The sequence below is a fragment of the Mytilus trossulus genome, chromosome 6, assembly GCF_036588685.1.
Source record: "Mytilus trossulus isolate FHL-02 chromosome 6, PNRI_Mtr1.1.1.hap1, whole genome shotgun sequence".
NCBI classification, from domain to species: domain Eukaryota; kingdom Metazoa; phylum Mollusca; class Bivalvia; order Mytilida; family Mytilidae; genus Mytilus; species Mytilus trossulus.
This window is the reverse complement of record NC_086378.1, coordinates 87,995,361-88,020,898: the sequence shown is the minus strand read 5'-3', so window position 1 is coordinate 88,020,898 and position 25,538 is coordinate 87,995,361. Positions and strand designations below refer to the sequence as shown.

Genomic DNA, 25,538 nt, shown 5'->3' with positions numbered 1-25,538 from the left:
AATTTGGTTGATTATATAGGGAGTCATTGAAGCATGACTGGAGAGGCCCCCCCTCCCCCCTTATGAAAAGTTCTGGATCCGCCACTGATTTATCTATTTGACATATTTACTTGATTTGAAGGATGACTTGATCAAGTTTAAAAAATTGTGTTATATGCAATCTTACATGGTTCTCTATGAGATACATATAATGTAGGTTTTTGTAATAAAACTAAGACGTTTTTTCAAACATATTTTTGATCTCATAGTATTCAAATATTTTTCTTAACATTTAACCCAACAAAAACAACACCCAAATTATGCAAGTTTTTTGGTTCATTTCATGGTTGTCCATACATGTGCATACATGATGTTATCAAATACTTTAAAATAAGGGTGGCAAACACAACAGAGCAGTAAAATAAGTTTAACTGTAACTGTTTTGTTATGTTAGTAAGGAATATTTCAGAAATTATGGCTTTTGGTGTCCAAAGCACTTTATGTGAAAACTAATACAATATACAGTAAAACCTGTATAAACCGGCCGGCTACGGGACTATGAAAAAGGGCCGGTTTGGACAGTGAGCCGGTTTATTCAGGTTTCCGTATCGACCGGAAGTTAATGACTTATGACGTCCAATAGTTTGCACATAAAAGTTCTCTTTGATGGTAAAGAATATCTGATCAATTAAAATACTTTCACTTCGTTTTCCATTGTTTACATTTGCATCCTAATGCTCCCGTTGTTTGGATTGTGAGACACGAGTTTCAATTTACTTCCATGATCATTTATTTGAAATGTTGGAATGGCCGATCAAAAAGCCAGAATATAATCAAACGTAATTTCATCACTATTGAAACGTTGTTGTACAGTGTACTATACCCATTGATTGTTGTCATCCGGGTGTTTTTCATTATCAAGGTCATTTGTTTAGGGGTTCACAGGAGGGAACCCAGGGTTTTGACATCACGTTGTAAATTTCTTATGCTGCAATTTAAATTTGTTTATCCAAGTTACAAAACGTAAGTTAAATCCGAGATATATTCGGTGTGTCTTGTCGTTTAATTGACACGTTTATAATGTTTTTATAAATAATACAGCTCATTACTGTACGATTGTAAGTTCACTTCACAGTTTAACACCTGGCTAATTGATTATCCTGAAAAGTCATATTGTATAAACAATTATGTTTTGATTGCATATCGATCAGTTAAATTAATTAGACAAACCGGTTTTGACAGGTAATAATTAATGTAATTAAGAGTATTGGGACTTCACAATTAGACCGGAATTCGGAATACACAGGGTCCGGTTTTCTAAGGGTATTTTAACAAAGACTCTGAAGGAGAAAAAATGGGACTTTCATTTTCAGCCGGAATGTACAGGAAGCCGGTTTATTCAGGGTCCGGTTTAATCAGGTTTGACTGTATGTTCTATAAAATTCAATTTTATATTTGACAGTTGGCCATGGCCATTTTTTTCTCTGGCCACCAATTAGTTAATTCTACAACAACCACAAAAATAATCAATAAAAGAATTATGCTAAAACTTAATTCATTTAAGTATTAACTACAAGACTGTGTAAAATGTTCTAAGGATAAAACTGTTAGATATCTCAGTATCCATAAAACATGGTCTGCAGAAAAAATCTGAAAAAGAAAAACATTTTAATCAACAGCTCAATATAAATAACTGCTTTAGTTTTTCATTTTAAAATTAAGATATGTCTGGATAACACAAATGTTAATTATAGCACAAATATTTATATTTAATAAAATGTGATACAGTACTGAAATGGATTTTATATTGGAAACTCAGTTTAACCTCTGATCTATTCCTTGACACATAGGGCAACCATTAAAGGAAATTCACTTGAAAAGAGTGACACAAGGTTGAGTATGGAATCTCTGAATTAATTTCCCTTGCACTTTTCATCTTCAAGGGTAGTGTAGTGTAACTGTAGAATTAACTTTTAAATGGTTTACTCCATTCAGCCTCAGCTTTTATAGGAAAAAACGTTAACAAAATAACAATCTATTTTAATGACGACCTGTCGCAGCAAATAGTTTGAGTAGTTGGCAGAATTTATTCCTATGATATATATTCTCTAGTCACAGATAACTTACTTTTAATCTTCCAACATCACCAATATAGGATAATGAGGTTCCTACACTGTATAACTGTAAAGCCTGGAAAGACAATTTTAAAACAACTTAATTTTTACTGTAAATTCAGAAATTATTGCGAAAAATGCAACAGGGTTATAATTGCAATAATTTAAGCTCGTATTCATTTTTTTTTTTTTTATGTAAATAGGATTTTTCTCAATATCGCAAAAAATCAAATATTTTATTCTAAAATAACAGAATCGCAATCATAGATTCATGCAATAATAACTGAATTTACAGTCATTAAAAACTATTCTATTTCTTTAAAAGTTGTATTTTAATATTTTTTTTCTTTCACTGACAATAAATCTCTGTTTACCAGACTTGAATACTTATTCTACTTATTCTAGGTTTCCAAAATCAAAATAATTAATTTGTGTAACCTATTTTGGAAAAATAAACATTGAACTGTTGCTTGCTGTAAATTTTAGAGGTATTAATTTTTTACAATCATTTGATAGGTTTGAAAATTTTGGACCAGAATCAAATCATCCATTCATTTAGTAAAACTAGATCTTGTCTTCTTTTTAGGACCAATTTTAGGTAACATTTTTTTTTTTACAAAATTTACCATTTTTTTTTTTGATTGAAGACCAGAATTGCAAATGAGATTCAAAACATTTTTTGGAGGACCAATTTTACAATTATTTTTTTTAAATTCCAGACCAGAATTGTGAATGAGATTCCAAATATGGTAACTTTCATGTACAAGTACTTACAGACAGTTTCACTCGGAATAAAGAGTGAAAATGAGATTCTAGGCTGTTAATAAACATGGTCACCTCCTCACTACTAAATTCTGATCCTTTATCATCATGGATTCTACAAGTAAAAACAAAATTATATTAACAAGCTATGTAGAGCATGTGTAGATTCAGAAAGTATGCAAATAATGCAACTGGATGTTTATCTCAAAATTCCATTCTCATATTTGATGCAAGTAGCTGTATGAAGCTGTTCCTGAAAATTCTGAAATTGCAATAATTTATTTATTTAATTATTTATTATTTGTTTATGGATGGTCTTGTCCAAAAAGCAATCATAAAGCAATGAATCTCCAGTATTTTAAAACTAGAGGCTCTCAAGAGCCTGTATCACTCACCTGATTCTACCTGGGTTTTTGAAATCATATAAAAAAAAGATATTTAAATTTGGCTACAAAGTAATAACACTTGGCCAGCACCTCATTAAGAAAGGAACATTTATGCTATGTTTGGTTTCATTCCATTCAGTGGTTCTCTAAAAGAAGTCATTTGTATGATTTTCCCATAGGGTCCTATGTTAAACTAAGTCCCCCGCTTAGGCGGCCATCTTGAATGATGGATCAGCTACAAAGTAACAACACTTGGTCAGAACCTCATAAGAAACATTCATGCCATGTTTGGTTTCATTCCATTCAGTGGTTCTCTAAAAGAAGTCATTTGTATGCATTTCCCATAGGGTCCTATGTTAAACTAAGTCCCCCGCTTAGGCGGCCATCTTGAATGATGGATCAGCTACAAAGTAACAACACTTGGTCAGAACCTCATAAGAAACATTCATGCCATGTTTGGTTTCATTCCATTCAGTGGTTCTCTAAAAGAAGTCATTTGTATGCATTTCCCATAGGGTCCTATGTTAAACTAAGTCCCCCGCTGGCGGCCATCTTGAATGATGGATCGGCTACAAAGTAACAACACTTGGTCAGCACCTCATAAGGAACATTCATGCCATGTTTGGTTTCATTCCATTTAGTGGTTCTCTAAAAGAAGTCATTTGTATGCATTTCCCATAGGGTCCTATGTTAAACTAAGTTCCCAGCTGGCGGCCATCTTGAAAGATGGATCGGCAACAAAGTAACAACACTTGGTCAGCACCTCATAAAGAACATGCATGCCATGTTTGAATTCATTCCATTCAGTGGTTCTCTAAAAGAAGTCATTTGTATGCATTTCCCATAGGGTCCTATGTTAAACTAAGTCCCCCGCTGGCGGCCATTTTGAATGATGGATCGGCTACAAAGTAACAACACTTGGTCAGCACCTCATAAGGAACATTCATGCCATGTTTGGTTTCATTCCATTCAGTGGTTCTCTAGAAGAAAATCAAAATGTAAAATGTTGACGAGGACGACGGACGACGGACGCCAAGTGCTGATAAAAGCTCACTTCAGGCCAGGTGAGGTAAAAAAGAATCAGACTATTCAGAAGGATTTGCAATTTCTATATATCAATTGATAAATTTGGATGAAGGAAATTTAAACCTATAGTTATTTATATCTGTGCCATTTGGTCTCTTATGAAGAGTTGTCTCATTGGCAATCATACCACATCTTCTTTTTTATAATCAAAGAATGTTTCCTAAAGATAATTTAGACTAATTAGATAACTTCATACCTATCCCATAAGTCTTTCACATCAGTAGACTCTATAGTAAATGTTATTTTATCAATCCCTTTACAATCTGAAGGAGTTTTGTACAACAGTTCAACAGGTTTACTTTTATGAACTGAAAAATAAAGATAAAACTGTAAATAAAGTGATGTTGAGCAATGTCAAAATATGTGATACATGTGTCCCTTATTTAAGAAATACTTGACAGTTATTTACTGAGGTACAAACTTTAAACACTGCAAACAGTAACTGATGTTCTAATGCAACTTAAGGTGGTACCTAACACTACAGGGAGATAACTCTGTAAAGTCAGCTAAACGTTTTAAATACGTTGTGTTGTAAAGGGAATATTAAGCTTCTCAATGATCACAATAAGATTTTGTCAAACTGCTATATAACCAGTGTAATTTTTTCTGAATAATCTGTTGGTTCATTTTTTTGAAATTTTTATATTTTTGACAAAGGGTCAAAGTTAATACTTTGTCAAAATTTTAAGATAATTAAACAAGCCAAATTAATTTCAATCTTATTGAAATACTATTTCCTTTTTCATAGACCAGACACATCTGATGTACTTTCTGTTTTGAAGAACTTGTCAGGATCCAAACTCATTCCAAAGGTTTGTCAAAACCAAAACTTCAGATATTAAGATTTCTAAACTTCATTGTTTGACAAACTATGGAACAAATAGTAGAACTGTTCCTAAACAGATACTTGCAGGCCAAGTGTTTCTTCTTCTAACAATAGTATGCTTTACAAATCTATTCAATGTTAGGTTTCAATGAAATTCATATATTTGATTTAATGGTTTTTAAATAATTGTCCAAATGTATACACAAGGTAAGTTTCCTATCTTCACAGTTTATACAAACATTCTATTTCAACTGTTACTTTCATCAATAGATTATTCCTTGTGCTGGTCAAAGTAGAAAATGAAAACCGATGCAAATAAATGAACACATAGATGCCAACCCCATTTGACACAATCAGTAACAAACTATCAAATTTTCTGTATTTTTGAAAAGTGTTCAGTAATCATTCATAAACGTACATTAACCAATAAAAATTACTGACGAGAGGTTGCAAAGTGATGTGCACTAAAATTTGTCGTTCAACATGTTGTCTGTAGTATGCATTCCATTCATTAATTGTTCAGATGTTCTTGACTCATACATTTTCGTTTTGTCAAGGAGAAGTAGAGAAAGGGGGAAAGCTACTTCATAAAATGCAAGTTTTCCTCTTTGGAAGACAGTTAGTTACCCAACAATAGGTTGATAACTCCCGAGAAACAGGAAGCATTACATTGGCGTTTTCTAAATACCTAACCAGGACGGAAAAGTAATAATAAGAATCCACGTTTTACAAAATTGAACGGCGATGATTTGGAATCCGTAACTATTCGACTTTGACCGTAATAGAAAAGTTTTAATCGCAAAACTACGGAATTATCATAATAGTTGGCATCTATGTGAACAAAGGGAAGTAATTCACAATTTTAAACTGCCTGCTTTATTTTAATAATCTATCTCTTAATACCTGGTTCAGTAGTTGTGCCACTCCACATGGCAACCATCCAGGCAAGATCATGAGCAGAAAATATCATGGGGGTGATCACACAATCAAAATGACTCTGAAAAAAGAAATATTTGAAAAAAATCATACTAAAAAAAAATACTTATCTAAGAGATCATATGCTAGACTTTTCTATTTACTGTGAAATAATGTGATAGACCTATTACCTCCAGTCTTAAAGAAACTCCCCTAAAAATAAAAAGAGTGCACATGTCCTGTCTTCTTTACTCATCATTGATGTTATGTTGATAGTCCTAAATATAAAGCTTTATTACAACTGTCACATAAACTTAACATTAACCAAGAAAACTAAACATTGACCAATGAACCATGTAAATAAGGTCAAGGTCAAATTAACCATGCCAGATAGACTTGTACAGCTAACAATTCTTCCTTACAACAAATATAGTTGACCTATTGCTTATAAATTAAGAAAAAAACAGACCAAAAAACACAAATACCTAACACTTAGCAATGAACCGTAAAAATGAGGCTAAGGTCAAATAAAACCTGCATGACTCACCTATAGATCATAAAATAGTTCTATACACCAAATATAGTATTAGAAAAATAGACAAAAACTCAAAGACTTAACTTTGACCACTGAACCATGAAAAAGAGGTCAAGGTCAGATGACACCTGCCAGCTAGACATGTACACCTTATAATCATTCCATACACCTAATATAGTAGACCTATTGCATACAGTATAAAAAACAGACCAAAACACAAAAACTATAATCACTGAACCATGAAAATAAGGTCAAGGTCAGATAACACCTGCCAGTTGGCCATTTACACCTTACAGTCCTTCAATATACTGAATATACTAGACCTATTGCTTATAGTATCTGAGATTTGGACTTGACATAGTTATCCTAATAAGAGAGAATTTAAAATTACAAATAAATATTAACTTTTTTTTCAAGTAGTCACTGAACCATGAAAATGAGGTCAAGGACATTGGACATGTAACTGACGGAAAGTTCTCAACATGAGGCATCTATATACAAAGTATGAAGCATCCAGGTCTTCTTCTTCCAAAAATATAAAGCTTTTAACCTTTTAAGAAGTTAGCTATTGACCCTGCAGATTACTATTATCCCTATGTCAAGCTTTCTGTTACTTCAGTCGCAGGCTCGACAAAAACTTAACAGGCTCTGACTCTATCACCAATTTCAACATAAGATAGTTATCTAAGTTTTAAAACATACTACCTTTTACACACTACAATGTATATATGTTTGTTTAAAACTTTGTAAACTACATGAACAAGGGGAGATAATTAGGCTGTTTGAATTACCTGCATCCAAGTAATCAGTCCATCAGTAAGAGATACAAGGCCTTTTACCATTAGCAAAGGATAATATGCAAACTTGTCCCGTAACTTAGGCTCGACAGGATTATGTTCCATTTCAACACTACACAATAAACATGTTAACAGAACAGTTTCATCACCAAAACCTGAAACAGAGGAAACATCTTCATCTTTTATATGCATTCATTAAACAAAACATATATATATTAAATTCTGTTGATATTTTTTCAGATCAAACTTTTCAAATAAAATGCAAAGAAAAACAAATTAACATAAGAGATCGTTGCTGTTTGCTAATTATCCTGTGACAAATATTTCATGCAAATTAAAACTGGCATTTTTTTTAATAATGAAAAATAAATTGCACCAAACACTATGGCTTTTTTTATCCTCACCCCCTTTAATTAATAGAAATGAGTTAAAACTATATATGGATATATATAAAGAGAGCTTGTAAAAAGATTTTGCAACACTGGATTTTTTTCTGGAACATTAGGGACATTTAATGCAAAATTGCTGCAATCCAAGATTTCCTTGTCATGGTATGTCTAATCATTTCTCCTTGTCAATTTAGAGAAGAGAAGTTTTTTTCCCTTGATGTTTTTTTTAAATAATGTATGCCTATAAATATATATATATAAATACCTCCACGATTTCGTCCTTTGATCAAAATCTGGACAGCTTCTTTGTCAGCTAAAAATATAAATATTAATAAGAGATGTACAGGAAAATGCATTTATTCTTTTTAAATTGGGTATCCAGAATTTGTCAAAATGGCAGAATAAAGTGTTCACAAAAATTAATTAATTCAAAAGATTAAACATTTTACATAAAAGATACCTTTTCCTAATCAGTTAACTGGTTAAAATTAAACATTGTTTTGCTTAAAAGACTGATAAATTATGCAATTTGTTAATGTTGTTATTGTTCTATTGCTGTCTATTCATATTTTTATATTATTATATGTTGTTAATTTTGCCATAGCATGTCTATATATGCTTTTGCAATAAAGATTCATTCATTCAATGTCAAGTGGTATCAACATATCTATGATAAGTATTGCATGACTAACCTGCTGAGACACGAAGTCCTTTATAAGTACTAATGTAAGCTTTACTGGATGTGGCATTATCTATAAATAAACCTTTCTGTCTTTCCTGCAAAAAAACAATTAGAAGTTAAAAATAATTCACACAAAATGTAATTTGATTCCCAAAAGTATTATGAGTGTATGAAGATATGTTTGGCAGGCACTTAAAATAAATTAGAAGAGTAGAAACACAAATGGCCCACAGGCAAAAAAGATTGAAGACATTTTGGATAGGCTGCTTTTTTTGTGGCAGATAGGCAGTGAAAAACTATGTGATTGAATCAAGATTTTTATACTTCTTTGAATTTTTTACGTTGTCCCTAAGGCCTTAGCTTTCAGAAACTGGGTATTCTTAGGTCATTTGTAATTTTTTTTTAGTTAAGGACCAATCTGATGAGTCAAACACTTTTAACATATTTTTTACATATGTTCAGGATTTAGCAGTTCATCGTGAAGACTGCTGTTCTTATCAAGTTGTGCTTCCCCTCCTTCACCTACTTAGGTTAGGAGAGGGAAAAGCACTGGTAAACATATTTAATCCCACCATATGTGTTTGTGCTTGTCTCTATACAAGATCCTGGGCTGTGTTTAATATTGTAGCTGCTTCGTAGTGCTACGTAGATTTTGACTATTGAGAGTGTAGCTATAGACTAGCTGCTACATAGAAATTGATAGCAGCTACATAGCTGCTACGATATTGAACTCAACCCTGTAAAACAGTGGTTGGTTTTGGTTGATGTCTGCCACACATCTTTTTTCTGGTCATTTGAATCTTTATTTCATACATAACAGAAGTTAACCATAGCAAACATATCAGACTTTATTGCTATTTTGTGCATTTTTCCTTTGATCTTTTTTTGTGATAATTTTCATATCATGCTTCTCGCTTGAGATGGAAAAATTATCGCTAGAAACTAAGGAGGCCGCGTAGCGCTAACAAAATTGACATTGAAATTGACAACGTCGTCATAGGTAAAATAGCAATAAACAGATTATCATTGGTCATCTCAATGTACCAGCTCAAGCGAGAAAATCAATCTCGTTGAGATAATCAACGATAATCTATAAATATCAATACTAAAATATAATATTACGGCTTCTATATGTGCTGATAATTGACTACTGTACTTCTTCAGCTGAGATGATTCTGTGTTGAATTTATACAGGGGCGTCATCTTAAATAACTTCCAGGACTTATTTGTTAAACCTATAAATAAATAAGGACATGTATAATAGCAGAATATTTAAAATATATAAAAAGATATTATGATATAAAAAAGAAGATGTGGTATGATTGCCAATGAGACAACTATCCACAAAAGACAAAAATGACACAAACATTAACAATTATAGGTCACTGTACGGCCTTCAACAATGAGCAAAGCCCATACCGCATATAGTCAGCTATAAAAGGCCCCAATAAGACAATGTGAATGTAAAAACTTCATGGTATGATTGTCAATGAGACAACTCTCCAAAAGAGACCAAATAAAACAGAAATTAACAACTATAGGTCACCATACAATGCTTGAACATCAAGCAAAGCCCATACTGCATTATCAGCTATAACGAGCAGTGTAATTGGTGGACATATCTTATTGAATACAGGGACAACAACTCATCTTTAATATTGTACAGTCAAACTTTTATAATACCAACAGGATAAGTGCCTCTTCTTATTGCAGAAAAGCATAAAAAGTCTCTTTTTTCTACTGAGGGAAAAGCTGAAATGAAATGTGGAGGAAAAGTCACCAACTTCTTAAACACTTGACCTATGAGGCACTTTAAATTGCTGCAAATAACTTATGCCATATCCTTACAAAAAAGTTCTGTTTCATATCAGATGTAATACACAATGATAATCTGTACCTTTAAGGTTACTTTCATGTTCCTCATCAGTTTCAACAGCTGATCTTCTGTCCCTTGGCCTGCTTCTTTCAGCGGTTCCATTTGAAAGTATTTCATGATTTTTACCTACAATAAAGTGAATATACATGTTTAATATAAACTCTGAAATTTTTTTCTGCAAAAATACTTGAGAATAATAAATCTTATAATAAACTTAAGGGTTCAATATGAACTAGTCTATTCTGTCTTTGGGCAAGGGAAATACTTTTCAAAAGAGCTGAAATCATTTGCCCAAATTATTAGTCTCAGAAACCCCAAAGATGGATTATAGTATATTGATATGAAAAACATATTCTCCATGTCACCTTATATGCACTTAAATTTACAAAGCATACATTTATATCTGGGGTTTTCTTTTTTCTTTTGTGTTTACTTTCTCTATTCTATATTTTTTCATTATACACTGTATATCATTTAGAATTAATAATAATCCTTGTAATAAATTGTTTGTAATTATACTGCTCTCTTGGGGCGCCCATGCAATTGATTGACAATAAACATATATTGTATTGTATTGTATTGTATTGTATCTCTTCAATTTGTTTTAATTTTGGGATCAGTTATCATTGAAAAAATAACTTGTGACTTGGATGGAGAGTTGTCTCATTGGCACTAATACCTCATCTTCTTATATATCTATTAGCTATATTCATAATTTCTATTTCAGCCGTCATCAATTGAATATGTAGACAGTGGATAATCAAATCATATTCATATTAGTTTATATCAATCATACTACTGAAAAGAAAGCTGAAAAATGGCTGGTATTCAACTATTTATACCTTTTAACTGTCTACTTTTAGGAGTTCGGCCATATGGAGTGAATCTTCTTGAGGTTCTTCTAGAGGCTGTGTTGGAGAATAACTGCTTCCTACTAGACAAAGAAGGAGTACAATTGTCCACTTCATCTTGACCTCTCATTATCTTCTACTCCTGGAACATTACCTATAAAACACATTAAATACATTCTAATTCATTTCATGTATTTAAAAAATTGAGAATGGAAATGGGGAATGTGTCCAAGAGATAACAACCCGACCGTAGAAAAAAACAACAGCCGAAGTTCACCAACAGGTCTTAAAGGTAGCAAGAAATTTCCGCACCTGGAGGTGTCCTTCAGCTGGCCCCTAAACAAATATATTATAGTTCAGTGATAATGAACGCCATACTAATTTGTTGGTCTAATTTGTTGGTTTACAGATTGTTCAAAAAATAAAGTAGTGACAGTTGGTCAGAAAAAAAGAAAGAAAAAATATGTGAAAAAATACATTTCACCTTACTCACAATATGTTTGATACGCTATTTTGTCATCATTTCTAAAATTCTGGTTCCATGAAATATAATTACATTATTGCTCAGCTTTTATAAACATCAAATGCATGCCATCGTCATACAATTTTTAAAAAAAAGGGGAGGGTTATGTCCACGGACAAATAGGAAATTAGGTCTGTCATTTCACGAACAAGAAAAAACAGATCCATGTTGTTTTTATCAATTTCAGGAAACTTGGTGAATAATAATTTTCAAGTATGAAAAGTGAAAAACTTTTAATAAATAAACAGTGCAAACACATCCTACGAAAATAAGCTTAACAATTCATGACAAAAACGCAATAGACCCGTCCACTGGAAAGATGATGACATCGGATTCATCAGTTGTCATGCGTTCTCATTTTTTTTTATCCAAATGGATGATTATTTTCTTATTTTCTATGACACAAGAAAATTCCAAATTGTCAATTGTTCTGAATATTAATTACTTGTAAATGTTTTTTTTATTAGGAGGGAATAAAAATTATTAAAGGTTCCAGGAAACCCAGTGTGTCACCTTCTTTTGCGGAAATCGCAGGCTGAAGCAATTCAGTTATTTGAAGCTTAAGTAATTGCAGGAAATTATCACTATTTTAAGCATTTTTCCTTTGATCTTTTAAGATGATATTTTTCATATCATGCTACTTGCTTGTGATGGACAATTATCGCTATAAACTAAGAAGGCACGTGGAGTTGCTTATAAAATTGACAACATCGTCATAGGTAAAATAGCGATAAACAGATTATCATTGGTCATCTCAACTTAATTGCTTTTCCCGTTTTGCCGTACCAGCTCAAAGGAGAAAAACAATCTCGTTCAGATGATCAAAGATAATCTATAGTAGTATTGTCTAACATCATTGATCAATCAAGTTTCTATATTTCATGATATATTAGGCATGAGGATGGAATATTACAGATCAGCTAAATTATCTATTGTGGAGGATCTTACAAATTAATGTTGGCTGCAGTCACAGAAATAATTATTATAAGATCATCTAAACCACTGACAACTCTACAACAGATTTATCCATCAGATCACCACAAAACACATTCTGTATATATAATTTGTCTAAATAACAGCCCAACAATGTTACATGTAGATCTGTAAATTTTCAGAGGCAATTTTTTGTTTTTCCCTGGATGGGATTCAAACTCATGCTTCCAAAACATTAAGGCACTAAATTGCCTTGCACGTTAGACCATGCGACCACCTAGGCTAGGCAAAAATCAAGCTTCCTGTGGCCAGGTGTTACTTTCCTCATCAGTTTTTATCTAGAGTCAGTCTTCACGCTGAACCACAGGCCCAGCAACCCAGGCTTGTAAAAATTGCTTCCAGGCCTGTAAAGATCAGTTCATCTACAAAACACCAGAATATAACTAAAATTTTCCAAAATTTGAGCTCAGGGGCCTGTAGATTTAAAAGTTCATTGTGAAGACTGTAGATTCATAACACAGTATGAATTGTATTATATATATGTTTATGAATTTTATTACAATATATGAGGTGGGTAGTAAAATAAATGCGCCTTTGACATAACAAATATTAAAACATTTAGTTTACAGATGATTATGCTATATAAAACAATTATGTTGATTGGTATTTTTCATGTCAGACTATAACTTGCATAAGCCATAATTGACAGAGACATATATGCATTCACAAATACACTGCAGAGAAGCATCAAATGCCAATTTTAAATTCTTATTTGAGATCTAGAGCTTAACCAATTAAAAAAAAGCAGCCTATTCAAACTTTTTTTTGTCATGTTTTTTATTTCCCACATTTGCTGTCGTGAGACATTGAGTAGTCCAGTAAAAATATAGGTACTTAAGGAACACAATACCAATATTTCATTTTTAATAATTCCAGGTCCATGTCTACATGTACATTGAGGCAAATGCTCATGTTTAAAATTTCAAAAAAAAAAAAAAAGATTGTCTAACTCTTCATGTCAAATTGTTTTCACAGAAAGTGTCTTGCAAGAAGAAAGTTCTCTTCACTCTCTGATGTCGCCACTGCATGTTTTCCGACTCAGAGAAAATATCCAATTTTTTTTAGTCTGAAATGTAAAATTGGGATTTTCTCTGATTTGTTTAAATCACTCGAAACTAGGTGAGTTACATGAATAATGCACAAAGGTGAAAGATATGTATTATAAATATAGAAAATTGAATATCTTAATCAGCAAAAAAATCAAAAGAAAATATCTGTAATATATACCCAAGCCCCTGTCATTGCCTGTGGATAAAACTAAATAGCTGACATGGTTTAAATTAAAGTAAGACCACCAATTTCCATCAAATCATCAAAAAAAACATAGGTATTGCCATATGACCTTTTACATTCAAGTGTTAAATTTGCATTAAGTCGTATTCAGACCCTTTAACAGAAAGTAAAGGAATAAGAAGTACATGTGCACGGGAGCTAATCACACACAATGAAAATGTATACAAAAAATTACTAATGTTCAATGGTCAAAGTTTTTATTCCTGTTCTTCATCTTGATAGTTGTAGGAGGATCTTCAATAATGAAAGAATCATAAATACCATAAAACAAGGTCAATTTATATAGTTCCTAGTGTTTCTATGTAAGAAAGAGTCGGGGGAAATGCTCAAAATGCATGATTTTGTGTTATTTTACTCAGAGCTTCTGGGGGCCTGGAGCGGTTTTCGACCCCTCGACAAAATTTTTCACCTCTTATAACGTTGTAACTTAAATAAAGACAGAAGTAAAATCCCTAACACATGTAACAACAGACTCAAAAACGGAAACGTTACGGTATTTCAGTTTCTTTTGTTTAACAAACTTTATATGTAAGTTACAAAAAAATATTTCATTCAGACTTCGTCCCCATTCACAGGTAATGCCAGCCTCATATCATAATACAGGGGCTGATACAGCCATTCTAAAAAGGGGGTATCCAACTATATGTCCCCATTCAAATGCATTGATCAGCCAATGTCATAATAACGGAATCAGGAATCGTTCGCCCTGATTACATGTTCGCCCTAGGTTCGTTCGCACTGAGTTTGTTCGCCCTGATAGTCCGTTAGCCCTGGGTTCCTTCGCCCTATATTCATTTATGATATGTATATGTTACATCAATGAATGAAATATATATAAAATTTATGTATATCTATTAAAAGTTAAATACAGAATATTTGCCAAATTTATATTAATCAAATAAAATTCTTGGCTGCATTGTTACACTTTATTTTATAATTACTTTTAAATATTCGGTGAATGTATTGTAAACTTCAACATATATATGGAAGTGTTTAATGACCTTGACTGGCTTTTCAACCCTCGCACGGTCGGCTCGGTGCCCGAAGGCGTTTGGTGAGCTTTAAATGATTTGATGCCATGGGTCAGGAACAAGTAGTGGAAGTCGCAATATGTAGGCCGCCATCTTGGTTTTGGTGAGAAGATTTTTCTTTTTGACTATTTTGATGTTATTTCTTCACTAACGGCTGCTTTCAGGGCCAGTTTGGTCAGCTTGGCAGCCCGCTAGCCTTGATGATGGAGTACTGGTAGATGATCTCAGACGTAGTTCAAAAGATGACAGGAAGCGTTATCAGGACCAAAGCCATGAGGCAGTGAAATGAAGGTCATATCACCCAACAGCCTAGGATACAGCCCTCGGAAGTTTATTGGCATGACACTCCCCATGATACAATGGTTTTGGAGTGCATGTTAACGCGGGTATGCCAACTACTACGTCTCTCTGTACGGCATGGATTGGTTTCTGTCATCTTAAGTAGTAAGTCGTTGATATCTAACTGTGAACCCTCATCGAAGATAGTGGGTAAAGGAGAGCTGGCCCAGCACGTCCGTTCAGCTGTAATGACTGAGACGTGACTGATGCAATGTAATGGATTGAATGACTTCAACATATTCAATTACATACAAATAATTTAGTCTTCAGTTGTTTTACATTTAAAAATACAATTTAGTGCTGAAATTCACAGAAACTTATATTTCCTAGAAACGTAATTACATACAGATACAAACTTAGTCCTCAATACCTTGAAGTCACAATATCTTGTAGTCCTGAAATGTACTGAACTTATAACCTAGTATAGCAGCTAGCTTTAGACAAGTTAATATGATACATCGTAAATATTCGGCGAAATTGTAGACTGACTGAACGAACTCGGGTCAAACAGGTATTAGGTCGAACAGAAACTAAGGCGAACCAGAATCAGGGCGGATGGACCCGGATTCCATAATAACACCATTTTTAAAATTTGTCAAAAAGTTACCAAGTATATATTTATGCCATCATAATCATATATTCTGTGCTTGCAACAGTTCCTCGTCTCCAACCATATGAAGCTGACGGTGTGTATCTGAGGAATATACAGGAGACTCTGTTCAGTATGACCCCAAGTATTTAAAATTATTTCGTATCAAAACAACTCCCCCTTTTTATAAAAAAAAAATGAACAACAATTTAAAATATATATTTTCTGTCTTAGGGCTTTTGGTTACAGTCCTGGCTCTATCTATTTTACATGTTTTAAATGAACTAAGTGTGTGTTAGAAATCAATTTGAATACGTTAAAACTCATACAAGATCTATCAATAAATTCTGTTGACATTCCTTCGGTCAGTCGTTCGAAAAAAGCGCCATGGGCAGAATAAGTGTCAGTAACTTCTGATTGGTTGAATTTATATTATATCCTACTTAAATATCCTCTTGGTGTCTAAAATGGTAAATTTTGTTTTGAAAATGTTAGTTCATTTAAATCTTTCCTATATTTGTTGAATACTCTCTAAATTTTTTAAGGTTTGCACTTAAATTTACTGCGAGGTGTCAATATGGAAGCGGCCATGAAGTCGGTTCGCGCTCCAAATAAAAATATTCGAATCACAAAATGGAAAGTAAAACCAGGACAGAGAGTCAACCAAGGAGCAATACTGTGCATTTATGAAACTGATGATGCAAAAGGTCTGAAGATAAAAGCCAATGAAGTTGGCACTATCTGTGAAATTATGGGTCAGGAAGGTGACAGAAAACCGCCAGGGTAAACAAATACTGAAATAGTGAAAAATACGGAAGCAAGACAAATCGCCCCACTTTTTCAACAACTCGCCCCAATTATGAGAAAATCGTCTAAACACTTGTTTACCTCTGATGAATAAGGAATGAATCCATTTAAATCTACTGCCAACTCGCCCCACTTTAGTCCAAATAATTATAAAATTAAGAAAGGAAATGGGGGATGTGTCAAAGCGACAACAACCTGACAATAGAACAGACAACAGCCGAGTTCCACCATTCGGTCTTCAATCAAGTGAGAATTCCCACAACCGTAGGTGTCCTTCAGCTGGCCCCTAAAAAACATAATATTGAGAATGGAAATGGGGAATGTGTCAAAGAGACAACAACCCGACCAAATAAAAAAACAACAGCAGATGGTCACCAACAGGTCTACAATGTAGCGAGAAATTCCCGCACCCAGAGGCGTCCTTCAGATGGCCTCTAAACAAATATATACTAGTTCAGTATAAAATTGAAATATAACAAGACTAACAAAGGCCAGAGGCTCCTGACTTGGGACAGGCGCAAAAATGCGGCGGGGTTAAACATGTTTGTGAGATCTCAACCCTCCCCATATACCTCTAACCAATGTAGAAAAGTAAACGCATAACAATACGCACATTAAAATTCAGTTCAAGAGAAGTCCGAGTCTGATGTATATTTTTGGGCCCTGTATAGCTTGTTGTTCAGTGTGAGCCAAGGCTCGTGTCGTGTTGAAGGATGTACATTGACCTATATTGGTTTACTTTTTTTTTAAATTGTTATTTTGATGGAGCGTTGTCTCATTGGCACTCACAACCACATCTTCCTATATCTAGTTAAGTGATAATGGACGTCATATTAAACTCTGAATTATACACAAGAAACTCAAATTAAAAATAATACAAGACTAACAAAGTCCAGAGGCTCCTGACTTGGGACAGGCGCAAAATTGCGGCTGGGTTAAACATATTTATGAGATCTCAAACCTCCCCCTTTTGATGTCTTTTTTTTATGACGTCTTGCAAGGCTATTTATTTTAAACAATCTGGGACACCTTCCAATGACGAACAAAGAATTAAAATAGGCTTGCAAGATATCATCATTAATTGGAAAGGGTTGATTCTCATACACCTTATCACTATTTTTCCACCATTACTATACATCACACAGGTTCATGAAAATTTTGGCCTTATAATACAAAACATCTGACAACTCCCCCACCCATAAAAAATTGTTCAATTTACTCCTGTCATTGAATTGCCCCACTTTTGTTTACCATCCCACTTATATAAAATGATAAAAATCTAATGATCACATTTAAGTTGAGTACTGTGTAATGAATAATAAAAATGATCAAGTCATTTTTGTCGAGCTTTCGACTTTAGTCGAAAAAGCGAGACTAAGCGATCCTACTTTCTGTCGACGTTGGCGGCGGCCACAAATATGGATTTCTACCAAACTTGGACAGAAGCTTGTTTTTGATCATAAGATAGTATCCATAAGTTAATTTTGTAAAAATAAGATTCCATTTTTTCCGTATTTTACTTATAAATGGACTTAGTTTTTTCTGCGGGGAAACATAACATTCACTCTGTGGTTAAAGTTTTTAGAATTTTAATAACTTTCTTAAACTATACTGGATTTCTACCAAACTTGGACAGAAGCTTGTTTATGATCATGAGATAGTATCCATAAGTAAATTTTGTAAAAATAAAATTCCATTTTTTCCGTATTTTACTTATAAATGGACTTAGTTTTTTTCTGGGGGGAAACATAACATTCACTCTGTGGTTAAAGTTTTTAGAATTTTAATAACTTTGTTAAAATATCCTTGGTTTGTACCAAACTTGGACTTAAGCTTGTTTATGATCATAAGATAGTATCCAAAAGTAAATTTTGTAAAAAAATAAATCCATTTTTTTCCATATTTTACTTTTAAATGGACTTAGTTTTTCTGTGGGGAAACATTACATTCACTCTGTGGTTAAAGTTTTTAAAATTTTAATAACTTTTTTAAACTATCCTGAGTTTGTACCAAACTTGGACAGAAGCTTAGTTATGATCATAAGATAGTATCAGAAGTAAATTTTGTAAAAATAACTCTTTCTGTAGGTTACTGTTAAATGGACTTAGATTTTCTTCCAGTTAACATTACATACAGTCTGCAGTTAAAGTTTTCAAAACATTTATTAGATTCATTAACTATCCTAGATTTATACCAAACTTGGACAGAAGCTTCTTACAATCAAAAGATAGTATCAAGAGGAATATTTTTATTGATTTTTTTCCTCATTTTTGTTTAGCCTGCAATTTACAGCAAAAGTAGGCGAGACACTGGGTTCCGCGGAACCCTTATAAATTTTTCTGTTAGAATCTTGTTGTTTTACTTCAAATGGACCTGAAACCAGAAGTAGTCTTTTCCTATTTGTAGTTCAATGACAATAATACTTACGATCATTGTCGGATCAGAAGTCTTGTGCCTGGGGGTTTGCACTATTTTTACAAGTTTTAGGCCTCTGAACTTCCTGTGAAGCCCAATCCTCCAGAAAATCGAGTTTCATCTGATTTCAATTTTTCAAGTCTGTATTTGTGCTTAAAATGCAATTTATACAGCATTACAGGCGAAACATGACTATAGATAGCGTCAGCTTGATGGAACATGCATAACTTTCAAAATATGTATCATAAAGCTGACTTCTAAAACGTCATTGGAGCGAAATAACGGAGGTTTGGGTAAGCTCATCATACATGTATGACTAGCACATCATGGTAAGGGTTAAATGTGTTTTTTTTGCAATTTGCCAGTGGGGGGAGTTGTATTGCTGCATGTTTGTTTTAAAGAAACTGAAAGTTAACTTATACCACTGTAAACTTGACCACAATAAGACAACTTGTACTATTGTCAACCAGTACCATAAAAAGGGACCAATATTAGGACTTTTAATACATAATCCCTCTCAGAATTTTGTGTCTGGATTGATTTTCTGATTTTGCCCCCTCAGAATCACTCATCTTTTTTTTTAACTCTCCCCACATACAAATGTACAAATAGTGACTTCAAACTTATAATCAATGTTATTAATAATTCTGGGTTTTTTTTCTATAATCAAGGTCAGTTCTAGTGACGATTGAACCATGCAGACATCCTACAGTAATGAAAGATATGTGTGCAGAATGTGGAGCTGACCTCAGAGAGTAAGTACAAGGTATCAATGATCAAATTTCTGTCTGCCCTTATTTACATTTGTCAAGAAATGGTTTCTGTTCTCTAACTTTCGTTGTAATTTAAATTCCATGTTTTCTTTTGATGTGTTTATGAAATAATTTGCTTAAAAAGTGTTGAGGGAAAACCATGGTACAGCATCTGCAATTTGATGTTGTATCTTACTTTTGTAACTAATTATGAAGCTGAACTAGAAAGGAATTTCAATCTATTCTTACATTTTTGGTATATTATTTGTTCCAAAATAGCAAACTGATAATTTGCAAAATGTTACCAGATAAATAATTTTGTTTTATATATTAGTCTCGAAAGGTAGACTTCTTAGGTAAATGTCAAATTTGCTGTATTTGCATGCAAAAAAAACAACTGATTTTAAAAAGTGAAACAATACTTCCATATTAATACATATACATGCATGTATCAGTATAATTATTTTGTACAGAGAGGCGGGGATGGCAGGAGAAAGAAAGGAACCAGTAACAGCCACAGTTGCCATGGTTCACAGTATACCAGAGCTGATCATCAGTGAAGAGGTATTTAAAAACATCTTTTTTGTGTTCATGTTTCAATAAGTCAAATTTTCCTGAAGTACAATTGCTTTGTGCCTAAATATCTAGGTTCTAGGTGTCAGAGATGATTATTTTTTTCAATAGCTCAGACTAAATTTTAGGTGCCAAGCACCCCTGCTATTTATTTGTTAATGAGTTGTATTTCACCTACAATGTAAAACTATTTTTTAGCTAAATTCATATATTTGTTAGCAAGTTTACACTATTCTCATCACTTGACACCAGTGGTCTGCCAGGTGGGAACTTTTTCAAAAATCATTTCTACAAATCTTACTAGACTAATCAGAACCAAAATGCATCATAGTTATCTGATGTGTCAAAATTGAAAAAATCTACATTAAATATTCATGAATTTATCAGGTTCTAGATTGTCATTTTACAAACAACTAAATGAAGTTTCTTATTTATTGCAACACAGTGACATGTTTGGATATTTATTTCATTTCCAGCAAGCAAAAGAAATTGGTAGAGAAGATGAAAACAGATTGTTAAAAACAAAGAAACTGGTTCTTTTGGTCGACCTTGATCAAACCTTGATACACACAACTAATGATAACATTCCAGCAAATCTTAAGGTAAAACATCTATTGCATGTTAAATAAACTTGCATGAGTAATTCTATATGTGTTAACAAATATGCCTTCAATGATGACCAAAAAATAAGAGAAAAGTTTCTCTTAAAATTTATGAACCAGTTAGAACAAACCTACATTTGTATCATATATATTAGGAGCAATTAGAATTGTAAATCTGATGACACCATTATTATAAAAATTTGGTCAAGCCATAAATGCAAAACGTAGGTATCATACTAACAAAATGTAAATAGACAATTGCAAGGACATCAATAGACATTATTTTCTGTCATTTAAACTAAATAACTTTTATCTGTCATATATTTATCTTATAAAATTATTGCAATATTTGATTGTATTGATATATATATATACCTTTACTTTCAGGGAGTATTCCATTATCAATTACGGCATGGTTATGGAAAGATGTGGTATCATACGAGAATAAGGCCTGGCACTCAACACTTTTTGGAAACGGTATCTAAGATGTATGAGTTACACATATGTACTTTTGGTGTCAGAATGTATGCACACACCATAGCCAGGTATCTGGACCCAGAAGAAAAGTACTTCTCTCACAGAATACTATCCAGAGATGAATGCTTTAATCCTAATTCTAAAACTGCTAATTTAAAGTAAGTTGTTTCTCTTGAATGAAATAACTCATTGTGTTATTAATCCTAATTCCTTTACTCTTTTTATTTATATGTATCTGATGCTAGGCAAAGGGCTTATTATATGTTACCCTTTGTTGTCCTTTCTTTTGGCCCATTTTCATATGACAGACAATGCTTTTAACAAAAACTTCCAAGGTGGAAGTTGGGCAGTGGGTCACTTACCTTTCCAGGGTTATGCCCCTGTATAACTTATTTAGGTATGTTGTAGAACATTTTTTGTTTGACTACATATTTGTTTCAGTTATGTTGTGGTGCATTGGGGTTGTTTTTTCGTACCAATTTGATACAAAGGAGAAGGTTCAGTAAGACCCCATTTTGGCCCAAAATATAGCAGTTTTATAAAATTGTGAAAATGCAATCTTTATGCTATATTTTAGAAAGTAAAATGCTTCTGCTAAATAGTTATGAGCTGTTTTTGATAATGCAATGCACAAATATCGCGTTCTAGCATCTTTAAGTCATGCTAAATTACCGAAATCCTCAAAATTGTAGCATTTTGGTTAATTTTTAGACAGTTTTTGTCTAAAATGAAAGTGGCCGCATTCGTGTTCATTCAAAATATTGAAATTTAAGTTGTATTTGATAATAATACAAAACATATTTAAAAGTTGAGGATGAACACGGATGAGGCCACTTTCATTCTTGACAAAATCCATCTGAAAAGTGACGTTTTGTGGCATATTTGATAGATTTTTCATATTTAAGCTTGAATCAGAGCGTTTTTAATGATTCAATCAGTTAAAATCTTTTACAAAAACTAATCGAATTAATCGAAATAGGTACTTAAGTGTTAAAAAAGTGTCCAAAAACTTTCGTTAGATGAACTTGAAAATCTACCCTTACCAGACCTACTCCTTTGCTTTATTTACCGGTAGGTAATAAATTGTGGTGCATTGTTGTTTGGGTATATACATGACAATTGGAGAATGTTTCTATGATAAAATATGTTAAAAAAAAAAGTATTTTGTAAAATAAATAATCTCTTAGTCCTGGGGTAATATTGAAAAAGAAAGGTGAAACAATTCATAACGACTTATATCTATTTAAAATGAAGCAATGCTTTATAATTGGCAATGAGACAACTACCCAGCAAAGTTCAAATTTATTGGCAACAGCACAGCTTTCAACAATGAGAAAATTCATACCCTGTAGTGGGTCATAAACCCTGACATGAAAATTATGAAACAAACCAATTGAGAAAACTAATGGCCTTATTTATAACAAAACAATTTACGAAAAAACAAATATGACAGACATATAAATCAAAGACAAACACTAAACTACAGTTTGCTGAACTTGAAAATGTGATACTGCAAGCAAGAAATAGAGTCATATGGGCATATTTTGTTGTAAGTTTTATTTTAATATTAATTTTGATTTCATTACAGAGCTTTGTTTCCATGTGGAGATAAGATGGTTGCTATAATAGATGATAGAGAAGATGTTTGGAATTTTGCTCCAAATTTAATCCATGTCAAACCATACAGATTCTTTCAAGGAACAGCAGATATTAATGCACCACCTGGACTGACAAAAACTGAACATGACCAGGAACCAGTTCATCATAGGGTCAGAAGAGTTTCAAGGTCAAAGTCCATGGAAAAAGAAGATGAGATTGAGATTGATGATTCAGTGAAAAAGGGAGATAATTTACAAACAAAAAATGATGAAGAAATTGAAAAGTCATGTGTTAAAGAGGATAATAAGGTCGTTGATAGTGCAAATAAAGATAAAAATAAAACCATTCCATCTGAAACATCAGAAACTAATCAAAAAGATGTAAATAAGAAATCAGGAAGTTACAATGAAAACAACAATAAAAATCTCGAAAACAAAAAAGAAAAAACTGAAATTGACAATTCTGAACCTAAGATCAGTGATGATATAAAACAAACAGAAAACAAGGAAAAGTGTGAAGAAGGAGAATCTCTGTCTGTTGTTAAAGAAATTGAAACAAATCCTAAAGTTCAAGATTTGGAGGCACAAAATTCAGACATGGAAATAGACAATAAAAAATCTGACATTGAAAATCCGAAAAAAACACAAATGGATGATAAAAATTCTTCAGTGAAATCAATGGATACAGATAAATCGGAAAGTGCTAATCCAGATGATTCAAAAACTAACAATGAAAGTGTGGACAATTTAAAAGAAGAAGATGTTGAAATTGAATGGGACGATGAGGATGACTATTTGTTATATCTCGAGGAAATCCTGACCAGAATTCACAAAACATTCTTTGAATTTAATGATCAATTAAAGTCAAAGAAAAACACAGAAGAAGTACCTGATCTCAAAAACATTATAAGTTACATCAAAATAAAAGTTCTGAATGGAGTTAATATTGTGTTCAGTGGTGTTTTCCCAACAAATATGCCTCCTGAAAAAAGCAGAGCTTATTTAGTAGCCAAAGCATTAGGAGCAAACATTCATACAAATATCATTCCAAACGATGGAGTTGAGAAAGGTATGGCAACTACTCATCTCGTGGCAGCAAAACTTGGAACAAACAAAGTCAGAATGGCTCTCAAATGTAAAACTGTGAAAATAGTCAATGCAAATTGGTTGTGGAGTTGTGCTGAACGGTACGAACATGTGGATGAAAGACTTTTCCCATTAGATAAAGAAACATCTAAGGAATCAAGAGATAGTCCTGATGTGTCATATGAAAAAAGTAGAAAGAGGAAATCCGACCCAGATGACGTTTCTGATAAATCAAATTTAGAGAAACGTCTAAAAACTGGTGAAAGTCAAGAGTCAGCTGAAGCTTCAACATCTCAACAGAAGAGTAAGGATACAGAAATGACTGAAAATCAAAACCCTATGTTTTCAAAAACTTATAATCCATTGTTGGCATTTTCAGATGATGATCTTGCATGTATGGATAAAGAAGTTGAGGAAATTATGGATGACGATCCTGACAATAACTCGTCTGAAGATGACGATGAGAGAGATTCTAGAATGAGGCTACATGTACTTAGTAGTGGAGAAAATGATTCTTCGTCTCAAGATAGTCTCTCTGCTGATTTACCTAGAGGATGGAAAAAGAAAGATAGATCTGGATCAAGTGACAGTCCTGTTGTCTCTGAAAAGGATGAACCCCATGACATTGAAAGTGAGAATGACCTTGAACATTTTGAGAAGACAGTAGATGCATTTGCACCTGATACTGACTCAGATGATAATGCATCCATAGGTTCTATGGATGATGAAATGGCAGCTGCAATTGAAAAAGAATTCCTAGAATTATGACAATGTACATAAAATGTCAGAAATTAATATCATGTCATTATTTCTTAAATGATTAAATCTTGATAGATTGATCGATGCTTTTTTCATATAAAGTTTATAGGGTTACCTGAAACCTTAAACAGTCTTTAGATCTAAGGGTAGTTTGATGATTGATTGATTGATTGATTGATTGATTGATCAAAATGTAATTTTATTGATTGATTAATATAAGGATACATTTAAAGATTGATTGATTGATACTAGGATAACTTTAATGATTGATTGATTGATATACTGGGTAAGAATAATTTTAATGATTGAATTTTGGTGCTTAATGTCACTTTAGTTTAAGAACTCTTGGCAATGTCGGGGTAGCCAAATTTTATTGTAGGTACTGAAGTTCTTGGATCAAACAGCCAGACTTGGCTACAACTGGAAAACTAACAATCCTTGTTAATTAAGCTTTTGAGTGGAATTCACCTATGTAAGCAGGGTTTAAACTTCTCAGAGAATTT

General features: G+C 32.8%; 2 protein-coding genes across 5 annotated transcripts; one reads left to right on the top strand and one right to left on the bottom strand.

The window, feature by feature from the left end:
- Positions 1-1,407: 1,407 nt before the first annotated feature.
- Positions 1,408-16,434, bottom strand: LOC134722140 (centromere protein L-like). 2 transcript variants are annotated; one of them, XM_063585700.1, is made up of 12 exons: positions 16,296-16,434; positions 11,190-11,352; positions 10,369-10,473; positions 9,594-9,706; positions 8,482-8,566; positions 8,055-8,102; positions 7,395-7,555; positions 6,057-6,150; positions 4,524-4,635; positions 2,868-2,970; positions 2,107-2,169; positions 1,408-1,629 (listed from the first exon to the last, which is right to left on the bottom strand). In XM_063585700.1, the coding sequence occupies exons 2-12, from the start codon at positions 11,326-11,328 to the stop codon at positions 1,546-1,548; spliced, it is 1,107 nt and encodes a 368-aa protein (XP_063441770.1). In that variant the 5' UTR covers positions 11,329-11,352; positions 16,296-16,434; the 3' UTR covers positions 1,408-1,545. The 2 variants fall into 2 exon arrangements, with proteins under 2 accessions (XP_063441770.1, XP_063441771.1); XM_063585701.1 differs by having other exon boundaries at positions 16,282-16,377.
- LOC134722139 (RNA polymerase II subunit A C-terminal domain phosphatase-like) lies at positions 16,393-25,115 on the top strand. 3 transcript variants are annotated; one of them, XM_063585698.1, is made up of 6 exons: positions 16,393-16,436; positions 19,860-19,943; positions 20,414-20,504; positions 20,990-21,115; positions 21,503-21,750; positions 23,181-25,115. In XM_063585698.1, exons 2-6 carry the CDS (start codon positions 19,903-19,905, stop codon positions 25,042-25,044), a joined length of 2,370 nt encoding a protein of 789 aa, XP_063441768.1. In that variant the 5' UTR covers positions 16,393-16,436; positions 19,860-19,902; the 3' UTR covers positions 25,045-25,115. The 3 variants fall into 3 exon arrangements, with proteins under 3 accessions (XP_063441768.1, XP_063441767.1, XP_063441769.1); XM_063585697.1 differs by lacking the exon at positions 16,393-16,436 and adding an exon at positions 16,517-16,749; XM_063585699.1 differs by lacking the exon at positions 16,393-16,436 and adding an exon at positions 16,610-16,749 and having other exon boundaries at positions 19,860-19,954.
- The last annotated feature ends 423 nt before the right edge of the window (positions 25,116-25,538 follow it).

Bases quoted from the DNA above. Each gene is read 5' to 3' on its own strand.
- LOC134722139 (XM_063585697.1), top strand. From the start codon at position 16,544: ATGGAAGCGGCCATGAAGTCGGTTCGCGCTCCAAATAAAAATATTCGA. The intron at 19,944-20,413 runs GTAAGTACAAGG...TATTTTGTACAG, and splicing joins TGTGGAGCTGACCTCAGAGA to AGAGGCGGGGATGGCAGGAG. The intron at 20,505-20,989 runs GTATTTAAAAAC...TTTCATTTCCAG, and splicing joins AGCTGATCATCAGTGAAGAG to CAAGCAAAAGAAATTGGTAG.
- LOC134722140 (XM_063585700.1), bottom strand. From the start codon at position 11,328: ATGAGAGGTCAAGATGAAGTGGACAATTGTACTCCTTCTTTGTCTAGT. The intron at 2,971-4,523 runs GTATGAAGTTAT...TTTTACTTGTAG, and splicing joins GTGAAAGACTTATGGGATAG to AATCCATGATGATAAAGGAT. The intron at 1,630-2,106 runs GTAAGTTATCTG...TTTCTTTTTCAG, and splicing joins GTGATGTTGGAAGATTAAAA to ATTTTTTCTGCAGACCATGT.